This window comes from Trachemys scripta, chromosome 1, assembly GCF_013100865.1.
Source record: "Trachemys scripta elegans isolate TJP31775 chromosome 1, CAS_Tse_1.0, whole genome shotgun sequence".
NCBI lineage: Eukaryota > Metazoa > Chordata > Testudines > Emydidae > Trachemys > Trachemys scripta.
In genome coordinates this window covers 227,119,165-227,132,594 of record NC_048298.1, presented here as the reverse complement: position 1 = coordinate 227,132,594, position 13,430 = coordinate 227,119,165, and the positions used below count along the sequence as shown (strand labels likewise).

The 13,430-nt window shown below is 40.5% G+C and overlaps 1 protein-coding gene across 1 annotated transcript in view; it reads right to left on the bottom strand.

The window, feature by feature from the left end:
• OCA2 (OCA2 melanosomal transmembrane protein) overlaps window positions 1-13,430 on the bottom strand; it is a 297,190-nt gene that overhangs the window by 155,235 nt on the left and 128,525 nt on the right. The window contains exon 13 of the mRNA XM_034759185.1: window positions 11,468-11,606. Within this exon, the coding sequence (XP_034615076.1) occupies window positions 11,468-11,606 (139 nt within the window). The remainder of the gene's footprint in view (window positions 1-11,467; window positions 11,607-13,430) is intronic.

Below are 13,430 nucleotides of genomic sequence, written 5' to 3'. Positions count from 1 at the left end.
TAGAACACATTTTGCAATATTTTTTCTTCAATTTAGTATTTGTTTGAGTTCCTTTATACTTCCTGTATGACGGAGGCTTGGAACAGGGTCAAAAGCAGAATTCAAATATATAATGCAATGTTCGATATTTGGGGTGGAATTTTCCAAAGTGCTTAGTGTTGATCTAGCTCTGCTCCCATTAAAGTCAAAGGTAAAACTCCACTGAGTTAAATGGAAGGAGAGTTGAGCTAATGCAATGTGCTTTTGAAAACCTCCCCCATTATTTCTTACCAAAAAAAAATTCAAGATTTGTCCCCTATTTATATTATATTGCTTTAATTTTAATAAAGGCCCTAATGACAAAGAGTTTCAACTCTAGATATTAGAGATATATTGATATCAAGGTTCCCTCAGGTATCCACAACAAGAGTTCTCTCAACAGGGAATCCCCACAAAGCCAGATTTGGGAGGAAGTTTTTTTTTTAATATTATTTATTAAGGCACTGGACTACCACGCAAGAGATCTGGGTTCAATTCCCATCTCTCCCACAGACTCGCTGTGTAAAGTCATTTAATCTTTCTGTTCCTCAGCCTCAGTTAAAGCATCTCGCTGCTGTTGTAATGCAAATAATACATAGTAATAACATTTCCATGCAGAATCAGGGGCTGTTTACATCCTGAATTCTAAGACAGCTTGGACTTGCAACCTGAAATACACACTGTAAGGCTGCACCATACTCCCTATTGAGAGCATCTGTGTGGAAAGCTCTCAGTTCAAGTATATATGATGTGGAAACATCCAGAGCAAACAAGACAGAGGCCCTCCCATGCAACCCCTTCCATCTTTTCAGAACAGATTGTATAAATCAATCCTGTAAATGCTCATAAAGGCTCGTCTGGATACTTAGCAGGCATCAAATTAAGTTTCAAAGTTGAAGGAGAGAACATTATGAAGGAATCAATCTACAAACTTTTAAGAGATCTACCAAGAGTCATGTGAGCAAACAAAGACTTACAGGGCCAGATTTTTCAACATCCGCTCACAAAAACAGACATATTGTCCTGCATATATTTACATAATTACAGACATTTTGCATGAAAATGAGCCTAACTACCCAAATGTTTGCATAAGGGCCTCTTTCTTTAAAGATATGGACCACAAAAGAAGACAGAAAATGCTGCCACGTGAACCATGATTCAAGAGATATGAAGAAGCAGTAATTGGTTCTACACAGTCTAATCTAGAAGGTTTGCAGGTTTCCTATATAATCTGAAGAGATGCAGGAGTATGCCTGGGATTGAATTGTCTGCACTTTGATGCTGCACAAACCAATAATCCTCATTCCCAGGATAATACAAGGACTGGGACACAGTTGGATGAGGAGTAAAACAGGAGAGATGATCAGAATATAGCTAACCAAGAGCTACTGGAATAAGTCCAATTCTTTCAGTTTTCAACAGACTCTCAGAATGTAATGTACTTGAGACTTTTCATAGCACTGACAGCAATTTATCTATCTCAGTGCAAAGAAAGACAACACTAAGGTGGATCCTGTTGATAGGAGTTCTCGAAAGAGAGAGTCAGAGTTAAAGGCACTTAGATTATTTGCTACTTTTAAAATGAAAAGGAGAAAGGGGGACCTAAAACGCACAGAAAACACCTTTATTTCTGATGATTGGACTAGACCAGAGTCATGTGTTATGGGAACATGGCAAAGATAAAGAATATGGTACCTCAGAGCCCAGGCCTTAGACTTTGATTTACAAAGTTTCTTACATCTCTAGGTTTTGGATGTCTGCACTAGTGCTGAAAAGTTTTGTTATCAATTGTTAACAATGCAGAAACTTCTCAACAGAAAAACACAGTACAAGAAATATCTTTATATGAAACCCTCAAAATTAAATTCCTATGTGAAAAAGAAAAGCATAGCAATCAGGAAAAAAAATAAAATGCTGAAGTTGATAAGCAGCTCTCAAGTTTGATTGACAGCTGAAAGAAATTGAACTGAGATGGGGCTGTGCATACAGATACTTATTTTGAAGGGACAGTGTCAATTTATACTCTTTGAAATTCAAGACTAGGCACAAGGGCACAAGAGTTGACACACAAAAGTCTCAGAAGTAAGGATTTGTGCACAACATCAGCACAGGAAAATTATTTGCATCTTCTTGGTATTCCATCACAGCTGTTTCTCAAGCAGCGCAGAGTGTTTCAGTAATTGGGCTGAATTTCGGGGTTTTGTTCAGCTCCAAAACTTTCTCCCATCATCCCTGCTTATTCTTTAAATCTTTTGAGAAGAGGACGGGCAATTCAACACCCAGCCCCACTGGCTAGTTTCATTTGCTATCTTCTTCATACTTTGCATAAAGTCGGATGCTCCAAGCTCTCTTCGACACTGTGGACATTTTTTACTTTTCATACCAAGTAATATCAGAAAAAACAAGCAAGATTAAATTTAGCAAGATTTGCCCAGCAGTCAACTGACATTCCCTGAATTTCTTAGGAAGAAGAATACTACCTCCTCTCTGAAGATATAAGCAGAAGGAAGATGGGTGTGGAGGAATTGCAGGCAACAAAACTCGATGTTAGGGTGTAATCTAAGAACATCCCAATGCTAGAGAAAAAGGGACTCCCTGAGATCTAGTAGAGATTTTCAACTGGCCTGATCAGTTCAGTGTATTCATTAATGTCATAAACTTGATCTGATGTGTGTCAGGTAAGGCCGTGGTCCAGGGTCCACGGTGGGGCCACAAGCTGGTTTCAGGTGGTCTGCCAAGCAGGGCCGGTATTAGACTTGCTGAGGCCCAGGGCAGAAAGACAAAGCCCCTCCGCATGGGGCTGAAGCCCCTGGCCCTGAGCCCTGCCACCCAGGGCTGTCGCTGAAGTCTGAGCAACTTAGCTTTGCTGGATCCCCTATGGTGGGGGAACCCGGGAAACTGCCCAGATCACTACTCCCCAACACTGGCCCTGGCTTTTATATGCAGAAAAACAGTCGTTGTGGCACAGATGGGCCATGGAGTTTTTAAATAGCATGTTGGGGGGGCCTCAGAAAGAAAAAGGCTGAGAACCCCTGAGGTAAGGTATCATTGAAAAAGTAATAACACACTGATTATTACTATTCTTGTGTGTTATATATACGGTAAAAGCCCATGAGATCGTACAAATGTGAAGGATGTGTGGGACTAAAGTGTGTTTACCAGACAAATCCGTGGAGTGAGTAAACAGGTTTCTCCCAGACAAAGGATGAGTTGACACTTCCAGACAGGTGTCATTGGAGTCTACTGGCAATCACATGTCAAGTAGCCATTCATTTGCATTGGAGGGGACAGGAACAGATCAATTTGCATTATAGCAAACACCCGTGGAGGAAGAGAGCAGCATGGGGCTTCCTTCACCACCAGACTCCCAGTCTCCTTTCTCACAGCTTGAATGAACTTCATTTTGTGCAGTAACCTCCAGAAGAATCCGTGTAAAAAGTTCACTGGGCTATGAAAGAGAGGGGCAAAGAACCCCAAGTTATCTTTCACCTAAGATGACAAAGGAAACTTGCGAAGAGATCCTGGCCAGAGAGAGGGGTGGTCAGTCATCTTGCTGGAAGAAGTGTGTGGTAAGAATCTTACCTGATACCTAGACAATAGCTTGTTAAAGTCGTAGCATTAGAAAACATTTTGAGTATTATTTGTTTGTAATCGTTTCAGTCTTTATCCCTTATACTTAATTTCACTTAAAACCTATGTCATTGTAATTAAATAAACTTGTTTTAATCTAAAGCAACCCAGTGCTGTGTTTGAATTGAAGTGACTGTTTACTTCAGTTACACTAATAAGCTGTGCATTTTGCCTCTTTAGAGGAGCAAACAAGTTTAGTATTCCTCTGAATGTTCCAGGAAAGGGCTGGACATTGCAGGGCACACAGTTTGGGGAAAAATTGGGACTGGGGGTATATCGAGGTCGTTTCACCAGGTATAATCAAAACTAATTGAAACCAGAGAGTGACTGTGTTGCTACAGGAGGCAAACTGCTGATGTCAGAGTGCTCGATGAGGGTTGCACAGCATACAGATAGAGAGTGCATGCTTGTTGCTGAGTGTGAGCAGTCCAGGCTCCCACAGGGGAGCTGCAGCAACAGAGCACTTAAAGCACTTGGGACTACAGGGCAAGTGATAACAACCCTTCATTGGTCTGGATTTCACCTCAGAACACAACATAGGAGTAATGCATTGTTGCACTGCCCCTGGAGCAACCCAAGATGGGGATTGTGATATAGGGAGTCACAATCTCCCACTAAATCCCTCTGCTGCTCTGTGGAGGGAATATGTTGCACTAGGGGTTTACTCGCTGCAACCCAAGATGGTAGCATAGTTGCACCTACGGGTGCAAAAGGGGGTAGTTTCAAGGCTCCACCCACTCCCCATCACCTCCTCATCCCTCTGCATGGGAAGGGGATGTAGCATCCCTACGGAGCCTGTATCCTCTACCAGTCACATACCTTGCACATCACATCCCCTTTCTCCCCTGCACTTCTATGTAGCCAGGGCCATCATTCAGACCACTTACTCATCTAAATAATTATATTGGGCATACAAGTCAGTGAAAAATTATCTTCTAGCTTTTTTATTATTTATATCTCTGAACACAATTTAAATGGTTAATGTGTCTACTGCACACTGCAAAGTTTCCATGAACTTTCATAAATATTATTCTCACACAATTGGCTCAAATAGCTTTGACTTGCACAATAGAGACTAGAAATAATTTTCATCTAAGAGGTTTCAGTGTGTCAGACAAATGCTATGTGGTGCTGAAAATATCCTTAACTTGGGGCCTTACTGATTCTGTAAAATAGCCCAACTTTCCCAGATGGCGAAGGCATCCTTAAGGCTTTGTTTTAGGGTGATTACAGTTTACAGGTTCTATTGTCTGCAACTCCAAAACTGAAAGCAGATGGGCATCTGTTCTTGTATTTAAGCACAAATTTCTACAAATGTTTCTATTTCATAGTGAGATACAGGAACATGCTATTTTCCTGAAATAATATATCACTATCTTCATGTTATCTGACATGTTTTCTTCTCACTGCTTATGGAGGTGTGAAATTTACTTCTTTGCACATAAAACTTTCTGAGAAAAAGTCTTCAGTTTTAAGGCAGAGAGAGAAAATTACACTTAAATATGACAATCCAGGATTTAAGCCTTGGACCAGTGCCAAAACAGCACTGCTGGCCTGGGTATTGTTTTATGGTCTAATATCTTCAGAATGACCAAGAGCAGAAATAATTGCAAGATATCACTGAAAATGTAGTTTGTTTTTTTCCTTACATAAGGAGCAACCAAATACTGTGCTTTCACTGAGAATGGCCTTTATTTTATATTTCAAGAGCAACAAGAAACAACCAAAATAAAGTCTCCATGGCCAAGCCTAAGAGGCCGTGATTAAACAAGTGTCATCTAACACATTTTAACCACTAGTGTGTTCCTGTTTAATACCTTTAATGGGCCTAAAATTGACTACAACCAGCTAGTACATTTTCAAAGTTATTAACCCTGTCTACACATTTAACCCTGTCTACAAAATACATTAGCTACATGGATTACAGAAGGTAACATTCATTTTCTGTTGCTAGCGAGTCACATGATATTGGACCTAAAACACACAGTTCTGAATATCATCTTACCTTCCTCTACTTCCCTCTTTGTAACTGGTACATCCATCCTGGACTAATTTTAACAGTCACTAAGTCAATAACTGCTAGTGTTCGAAGAACCCGTGCCGCCTGCCATACGGCAGCATGGAATCCCCTCTTTCTTATAGTGTTAACAATTAATCGGTACATGACCATAAATTTAGGAAAAAATATTGACTACTAAACCAGGCTTGATTTGAACTGCAAAATATAAGTTAATAACCAGAATAATCTGATTTTAAAGTCTTGGTGTCAAATATTTTTGCTGTGTCATTGAATATTAACATAAAACTACTTCAAAACCTAAAAAAAGGCTGTTGCTTGTAGCTCTGCTTCGGATCTCTCTCCCATCTAACTCAGAGAGACTGAATTCTACCCTGTTCCCATGTGCAAGAGGAGCGACAATGACTGAACAAATTTAAGTGAAGAAAATATTTAAATTAGACAATGATGAAGATCCATAGCTTCTCCTGAACGTGAGAGAAGAAATAGCTTATGACATCATGTAGCACGGCAGGCACTCACTGCTGCGGTGCCTCCTGCTGGTTGTCCGGGAATTAGCTCGGTTCTAGCCTTGGCACGCCTCCTGCTGGCCAGTGTTTTCCTACCAGTACATGCTTTCTCCTGATCTCCACCACTTATAGCACTTCAGGCCCTACATCCCTCCCAGACCCTGGTGCCCCTTACCTTAGGGTGCTGCCCCACAGCAGTGCCCCAACACTCTGGGTCTCCCCTCCCTAGGGAACCCCAAACCCTTAAGCCCACCTCACCTCAGTGACCCGCTGCCAGTCCTCATCTAGCCCCTTCCCTCAGGGGCAAACTTCAGTCTGAAGTGGCCACTCATCATCGGCAAGGGGGGTTGGACCTGCTGCCTTTCCAGCCCCAGCTGCCTCCCTAGTACTTTCCCTGGCCTTTGGCAAGGCCTCAACCTGGGGACCCACCAGGCCAAAGCTCCTCAGCTTTCCCTGCCCTTCCCCAGCCCTACTCTGCCTCAGGTACCCTGCTTGCTCTCCCAGGCAGCCTAGTCTTCTCTGCTCCTCAAATAGAGCTAGAGTGTTCTATCACTCCCTGAGCCTGCCCTTTTATCAGGGTCAGCTGGACCCTAATTGGGTGTGGCCACACATGTGGCTGTTTACCCAACCACCTCCCTTGGCTGCTTTTAATCTCTTCCTAACGGGAGCAGGGTGACCACCCCACTACGCATCATCACTAAGCAGCATGGCATTCACACAATCACTCAGATTTTTCTGAGAAACCACTATTGCAAAGGTGCAAATAAGGGAAAGATCCTATGTTTTATAAAGCAATTGGAAGTTTTATAGAACTATTATACAATAACTCAGCAAAAACATTCCTCTGAATTAGGTGGCCACCTTAATTTATGGTCCACTATTTTACAATCTGTATTGCTTAAAACACTTTTACAGTCTAATACAAAAACAACAAGAAGTCCGGTGCCACCGGACTTCTTGTTGTTTTTGTAGATACAGACTAACATGGCTACCCCCTGATACTTGAGTCTAATACAAAGTATTTTCTTTTGAGCTTCAGTCATAAATGGTGCAGGTTTACAAGTAAGTTTTATTTATAGACCGCAGATGCTAACTTTATCATAACTTATAACCAATAAATAATGCATCACAGTAAATGATATCTTTTGAATCCAAAGAATGACAATTTTGTGATGACCCTACACCTATACATTTTGTATAAAGTTATGCATCGTTATGAAAGTTCTATAGTCTCAAATACTACTACAGTGATGAGTACACCATAACAGATAAACTAGATAAAAATGAACTGAGTTTTTTTAAAGTATTAAAAATGTTCTGTTTTCTAGAACTAATTTAATAATGTTATCCTATTTTTGGTCACAAAACAAGAAAGATTTGCTATATGGCCATAACAAGGGATCTCATCATTTATTTAATAAATTGATAAACTCATTAGGAGATGCTGAGAATTTTTGTTGCCCAACCTTTCCTTAAGGCCTCTCTCTGTTTACTGTCTGTGTCTTCCACTCCCACATATATATAGGATCAGACCCTCTATTCCCTTGCTCCTTGTGTAGTCATTCACACCTGTGCAGAGTGAGTTCAAAATGCTACCAAATCAGAATTCTAGTGTTTTATGCCCACTTTGAAATGGCTGCACAAAGCACAAGGCAATGGATTCAGACCTAGGAAAGGGGAAATTTTTTGTGCTGGATCCTCTCCCTTCCGTTCTTTCTCACTTTAATTCTCTCTTTCCTGTTAACATCATGCATCAAAAAAGCAAGTTAGTGTGCAGCAAGCCAGCGTGTAAATCTACATCACTCCAGTGTGCCACTCACTAACTCTCTATGTGAACCCTGCTGCTGAGCACTAACAGTTCCCTAGTGCACACTGACCTTCAGCAGTATGGAAAGCACCCGAGGGAACAATTAGGGCCCAGCAGCAGGGTCCACACGGACAGTTAGTGCAAGGCATGCTCGAGTACCTTGCACTGCACCCTGCTGTGCACTAACTCTTCGTACAGATATGCCCTTACTGGCATAGCCAGGAATCTAACTCACAAGTGTCTGGCCCTATGCTTAATCTATTAAACTGCTCTGCTTCCTGCTACATCCACAAACTTTAAGCTACAAATACACGTGATCCTTGTGCAGCAAATCACTTAGACATGTAATTTTAAGAATGTGAGCAGCTCCATTGAAATCAACCGCAGTTCAGAACGAGCCTGTATTTTTACAGCCGAAGTGGCAAGGAGGATTCTGAGAGTTTCTCACTTTCATGCACCATTTGCACAAATATAAAATAAAAACTTAGCCATAAACATCTCAGAGGTTTCCTAACCAATCTCCACATGAGAGAAAAAAGTGATGATTGCAAAGCTGTAATATTGTTACTGTTTAGACAGTATCAAAAATATGCTGGGGTACTTGTGTAAGCTCTCTGTGGATTGGACAATAGAGACATTAATCATTCCCTCAGAAGTGACTCAAAGGGAAATACAAAACTGGTAGAGGAATTTCATTGAAAATATCAAGGAGAAAAATTCAGAAGTCTCTACAGTGACAACACTCAGTCCGTGCTACTGATAACAGAGGAAGGAGGGGCTCTTTGGAAAATATAGAAATAAAATATTAATTTTAAAAGTTTCAGTAACATTACATGAAAGTGGCTTAACTTACTATGTTTGGGGTTTTTTTATATTAAAATACTTATTAAAAGATAACATTTACTTGGTACAAATATAGTATGCAAGTTCTAAACTTTTTAGGCAGATTCTTGGGCTTTATCCTATGCACCTGACTCACATAATAATTGACTGCTGACTGCAGTTTTAGTAAAGACAACAAGACTAAAAAAGGGATGAGGATTACTCCCATAAGGCTTTGCGGGATTTCCATCATTAATTTACTCTAAGTCTTAATTTCATTAATATGATATAGATTTAAAAACAATCCAAAAAGTGAAAGTATTTGAATGGTTTTTCAATATTTTTGTTTAAGCTGGAGTCATAAATGCAGAATTTGCTAAGATATCACATACAGTAGGCATTTAGAAACCTGGGTCTTTCTAAATTTATCAAAATACTATCCAAAAAAGAATACAACATTATTGTCCTTGAATTTGGTTGCTTAAATGTTTTCCTCAGTTATAATGTTAAACTTTTATAGACTTTCTGAATATTAGAGAAAATGCAGTTCATGACAGATACAAATTACTCTCATCTATAGTAGATGGCCTGAATAATTGCACATGTGTAGTTTAACGACCACAATCACCACCCAATGAATACCAGGAACATCACAGGCTCTCTGAAGTTATCTGACCAGACTGTGATTTTCTACTAATACATTTCAGATGTTTTTGAAGGTAAACTTCATCTATTAAATACTATGGCTTTGAAAGATGTTTCTCAAAATGTACATTGTTATTCCCCTTAAGAACAATCCAGTTAATTAGAACAGACCTTATTGGTATAGCAACATGGACATAATTGATAATTAAGAGCTATACACAACCAATTTAAAGTTAGAGCTTTATATAAAAATTCCCTCTCTACTCTGCAAAGTTTATTTTGACACTGTAAGCTGTATACTATGTGGTATTTCTTTATTTATGTTTGCAAAGTTATTCTGGATTTATAAGGCTTGGCCACAGTAAAGAGTATCATGTACACATTTTAAAAAAAATTTTACCAAATAAACTATGGGCTAGAGAGTGCTGGTTACTGTAGGCAGAACCACTCCATCCCAGAGGGAGCTCTGGAAGGGACAGTTCCTTTCATATTGTTTAGAATCCCTCTCTGAGCTCCCTATTGCTCTGGCCCTGTGATGATGTAGGAGTCTGCATGGGTGGGGTGGGGTGGTTGTTAATGACATTCATAGTGTCTGCATCCTGGGATATGGCTCTACACTACTCCATGGAGGGCTTGGGTACGCCAAGGGGGCTAGCCTAGAGCCATATCCCATGGATGCAGACATTATGAATGTCATTAACAACCAATCCACCCACACAGACTCCTACATCATCACAGGGCTAGAGCCAATGGGGGCCTCAGCCACTGAAGAGAACACCCTCATCCTATTGTTTCAAAACACCAAGGTCCTGAGAGAGAGAGAGAGAGAGAGAGAGAGAGAGAGAGAGAGAGAGAGAGAGTGAACTGAGGATATACCTGTCTCTCCACCTCCCAAAAGACTATAGTAATCAGAGTGAGCAGAGAGGTAATCTCTCCCCATCCAAAGAGGAAGGAGAGAGAGTTAGAAAAGAGCATGATGAAGTGGGGCTAAGGAGCTGTGACTCCCCACTTACAAAACAAATGTGGGAGGTCAAAAGGACTTCTTCTCAACAAAGGGAGCTATAATGGGAGGTGTAGAAGAGCCACATGACTCTCCACTCTTCCCAAAATCTAAAAGCCTGAGAACAGGGGTTCTACACACCCTCAAAGGAAGGAAAAGGCATCTGCGTGCAACGGGAAGCTGTGAATAAAGAAGTTCCAAGATCAGATGCCTAGAGCTCCTACTGTCAGTACACCATAGATCATATTACTTTTCTCATTGACCTCACTTAGCCAGCAAAATGAAACTTATATTCTTAATACTGGAGCTTCGGGTAGGAAGTTAAAACTTCTCAAGCCATTGCACTCTGGGTAGGGGCTAGCAGCAAGCTGAGGCCTATGCTAGGAGGGGGAGGGGGATCGCCTGTTCTCTGTGTCTTCAATAAAACTACACAATAATTGACAACACCTGAGGTTTGCAGTTGTGTGCCAGATCCCACACTTGACAAAGCAGTCTCATAGTTTGCATTATCCAACAGCAGAGCTGACTGAAATATAGTAAAAACTTCTTTTGTGAAAAATTTCAAAAATTTCAAAATCACTTTTGTTCTATAGGGTTTTTTTGTTTATTTGAAATTTTGGGGGGAAAATCTTCATTAAAAACCCAAGCAATTTCAATTCCCCTGCTCCCCATTTTCTCACCTGCCTCTGCCCTTTTTTCCCGTCCTTCCTTTTTCCATTTTGTCCCTGAAAAGGGGGGGTGGGGTAAAAAAATACCCCCAAAATGGTGGGCGAGTTCCTTTTTGGATTACATCAAAAATGTGGAGGGGACAAAATTGTTTCTGAAATAAGGCCATCGTTCAACACATTTCTGGTTTGAAAAATTTCACCCAGCTCTACCCAATAGCACTAAAATAGCTGAAGAGAATAGGTGCATTTTGTTTCCTTCTATGGATCTCTGTGGGAAGAAAAGATCTAAACTACTGAATAAACCCACATCTGTACCTATTTTTAGGTAACACAATGGATTACAATACATACCGCCTTCCTCACTTCCTGTTTTGAAACAATAATCACATTTGGTGGATCCCCGACAGCTGTGGCAGCCCCTCCAATGTTTGTGAAGATAACTTCTGCAATCAGCACATGTCTAGGATCAAGATTAAGTACCTCACATAACCTGCGGAATACATAAGAAAATGAAATCAGCTCCTTAACCTTTGATTAAATTGCCTGTAACCTTAAATGATTTATAAAAGTTAGCACTTGTGTCGGAAACTTCAAACTGTTGAACAAAGGTTAAAACTTGGCCTTTCATAATTAATACTTATATTTTACAATATACTGCAATGGCTACTGCATTCAAAATACATATTTTAAAAACAATATTAAAAGTAGCAAATCATTAAGACAGTTGAATTACAGTTAAAGTTATATGAGCCTTTCCATTTTAACAACCCTTCACCGTGGTATATAACTTTCTAACACATGTACCTTTCAGGCTAGAATTTACCAAGTTTGGTCTCTGCCCATACTTTTTTTTTTTTTTAAGGTTGAGCAGTAGCATTTCAACAATTTTTTAGGACAAGGCACGTAGAAAATACACTTGCCTTGCCACATTATTAAAAAAATTCATGCATTATTTTTAACTTCAGTATCAGCAGAACAGCTGATTATAGGTATTAAACAATTTGTAAAGAAATAGCCCTCAGTGAGAAGAAGTATCTCAGAACACTAGAATGAGTTTATCAAGTTATGGTCCATTAAAAATCATGCTGTGCATACACACTACATTTTGCACAGTCTGTTCACTAAAGTTCTTTTTCAGGAAAACCCTTAAACACGTGCTTGACTTTAAGCATGTGCTAAGCCATTTCGTGCTTAAAGTTAAGCATACGTCTAAGTGCCTAACTGACCAGAATGGACTTGCATGTGCTTAAATGCTTTCCTGAATCAAAGTCTTAGGCCCCAATTCAGCAAAGCACTTAAGTACAGCAACACTGCATCTGGGAGGTGTGATTCCCTGCACAGGTGGGCAGACTCATGCCAGCTCAGCTTGAGGTAGTACTCTAAAAATAACAGGGTGGACTTTGTGGCACTGGTGCCATCTCAGGCTAGCCACCCAAGTCCACCCAATCCTATGGGTCTAAGCTTGGGCAGCAAGCCTGAGCCACCACCCGTACTGCAACACCCATGCTGTTATTTTTAGCCTTGTAGCTCAAGCTGAGCTACCACAAATCTGTTCACCTGAGCTCAGAATCACACCTCCCAGATTCATTGTAGACATACCTTTGATTTCAAAATGCATTTAAGCACATGCTTGCATGATTTGTTGAATAGGGATGGACTTAAGCATGTGTTCAAAGCTGTTTGTGTTTAAGTGAATCAGAGATTTTAAGACCATTATAATCATCTAGTCTGATCTCCTGCATATACAAGCACAGAATTGTGACTGTGCCCATAAGCTGCAGTATCTTTTTTAGAAAGACCTCCTATCTTGATGCAAAGACTTCAAATGACAGAGAATGGATCACATGAGATAAGTTGTTCCAATGGTGAACTAGAGGAAGAGAGGAAGGATGGGCAAGATGGTGCTAGCCTGGGACTTTGGAGACTGAGTTCAGTTCCCTGCTCTACCTCAGACTTCCCATGTGACCATCGGCAAGTGACTTAATCTCTCTGTGCCTCTGTTCTCCATCTTTAAAATGGGGATAATAGTACTTCCCTCCCTCACAAGCAATCTAAGTGCTTAAAAGAGATTGAATAACCCTTAGTATTAAAAATTTGTGCCTGGGGGACACCAAAGGGCACTGTGACCAAAGTGGATGCAGGTTGCTTGAGCTCTGAAGCACCCATGGGGTATCCCAAAACATCATCCCCTAACACCTCTCTCTCCCACACCCATCCAACCTCAAGGATTATTGTGCCTGACTACTGAAACCCACAAGATGCCCTCTAGCTCTGCATCTTCCTCTCCACATCCAAAAAAGACAGAGGAAATCTG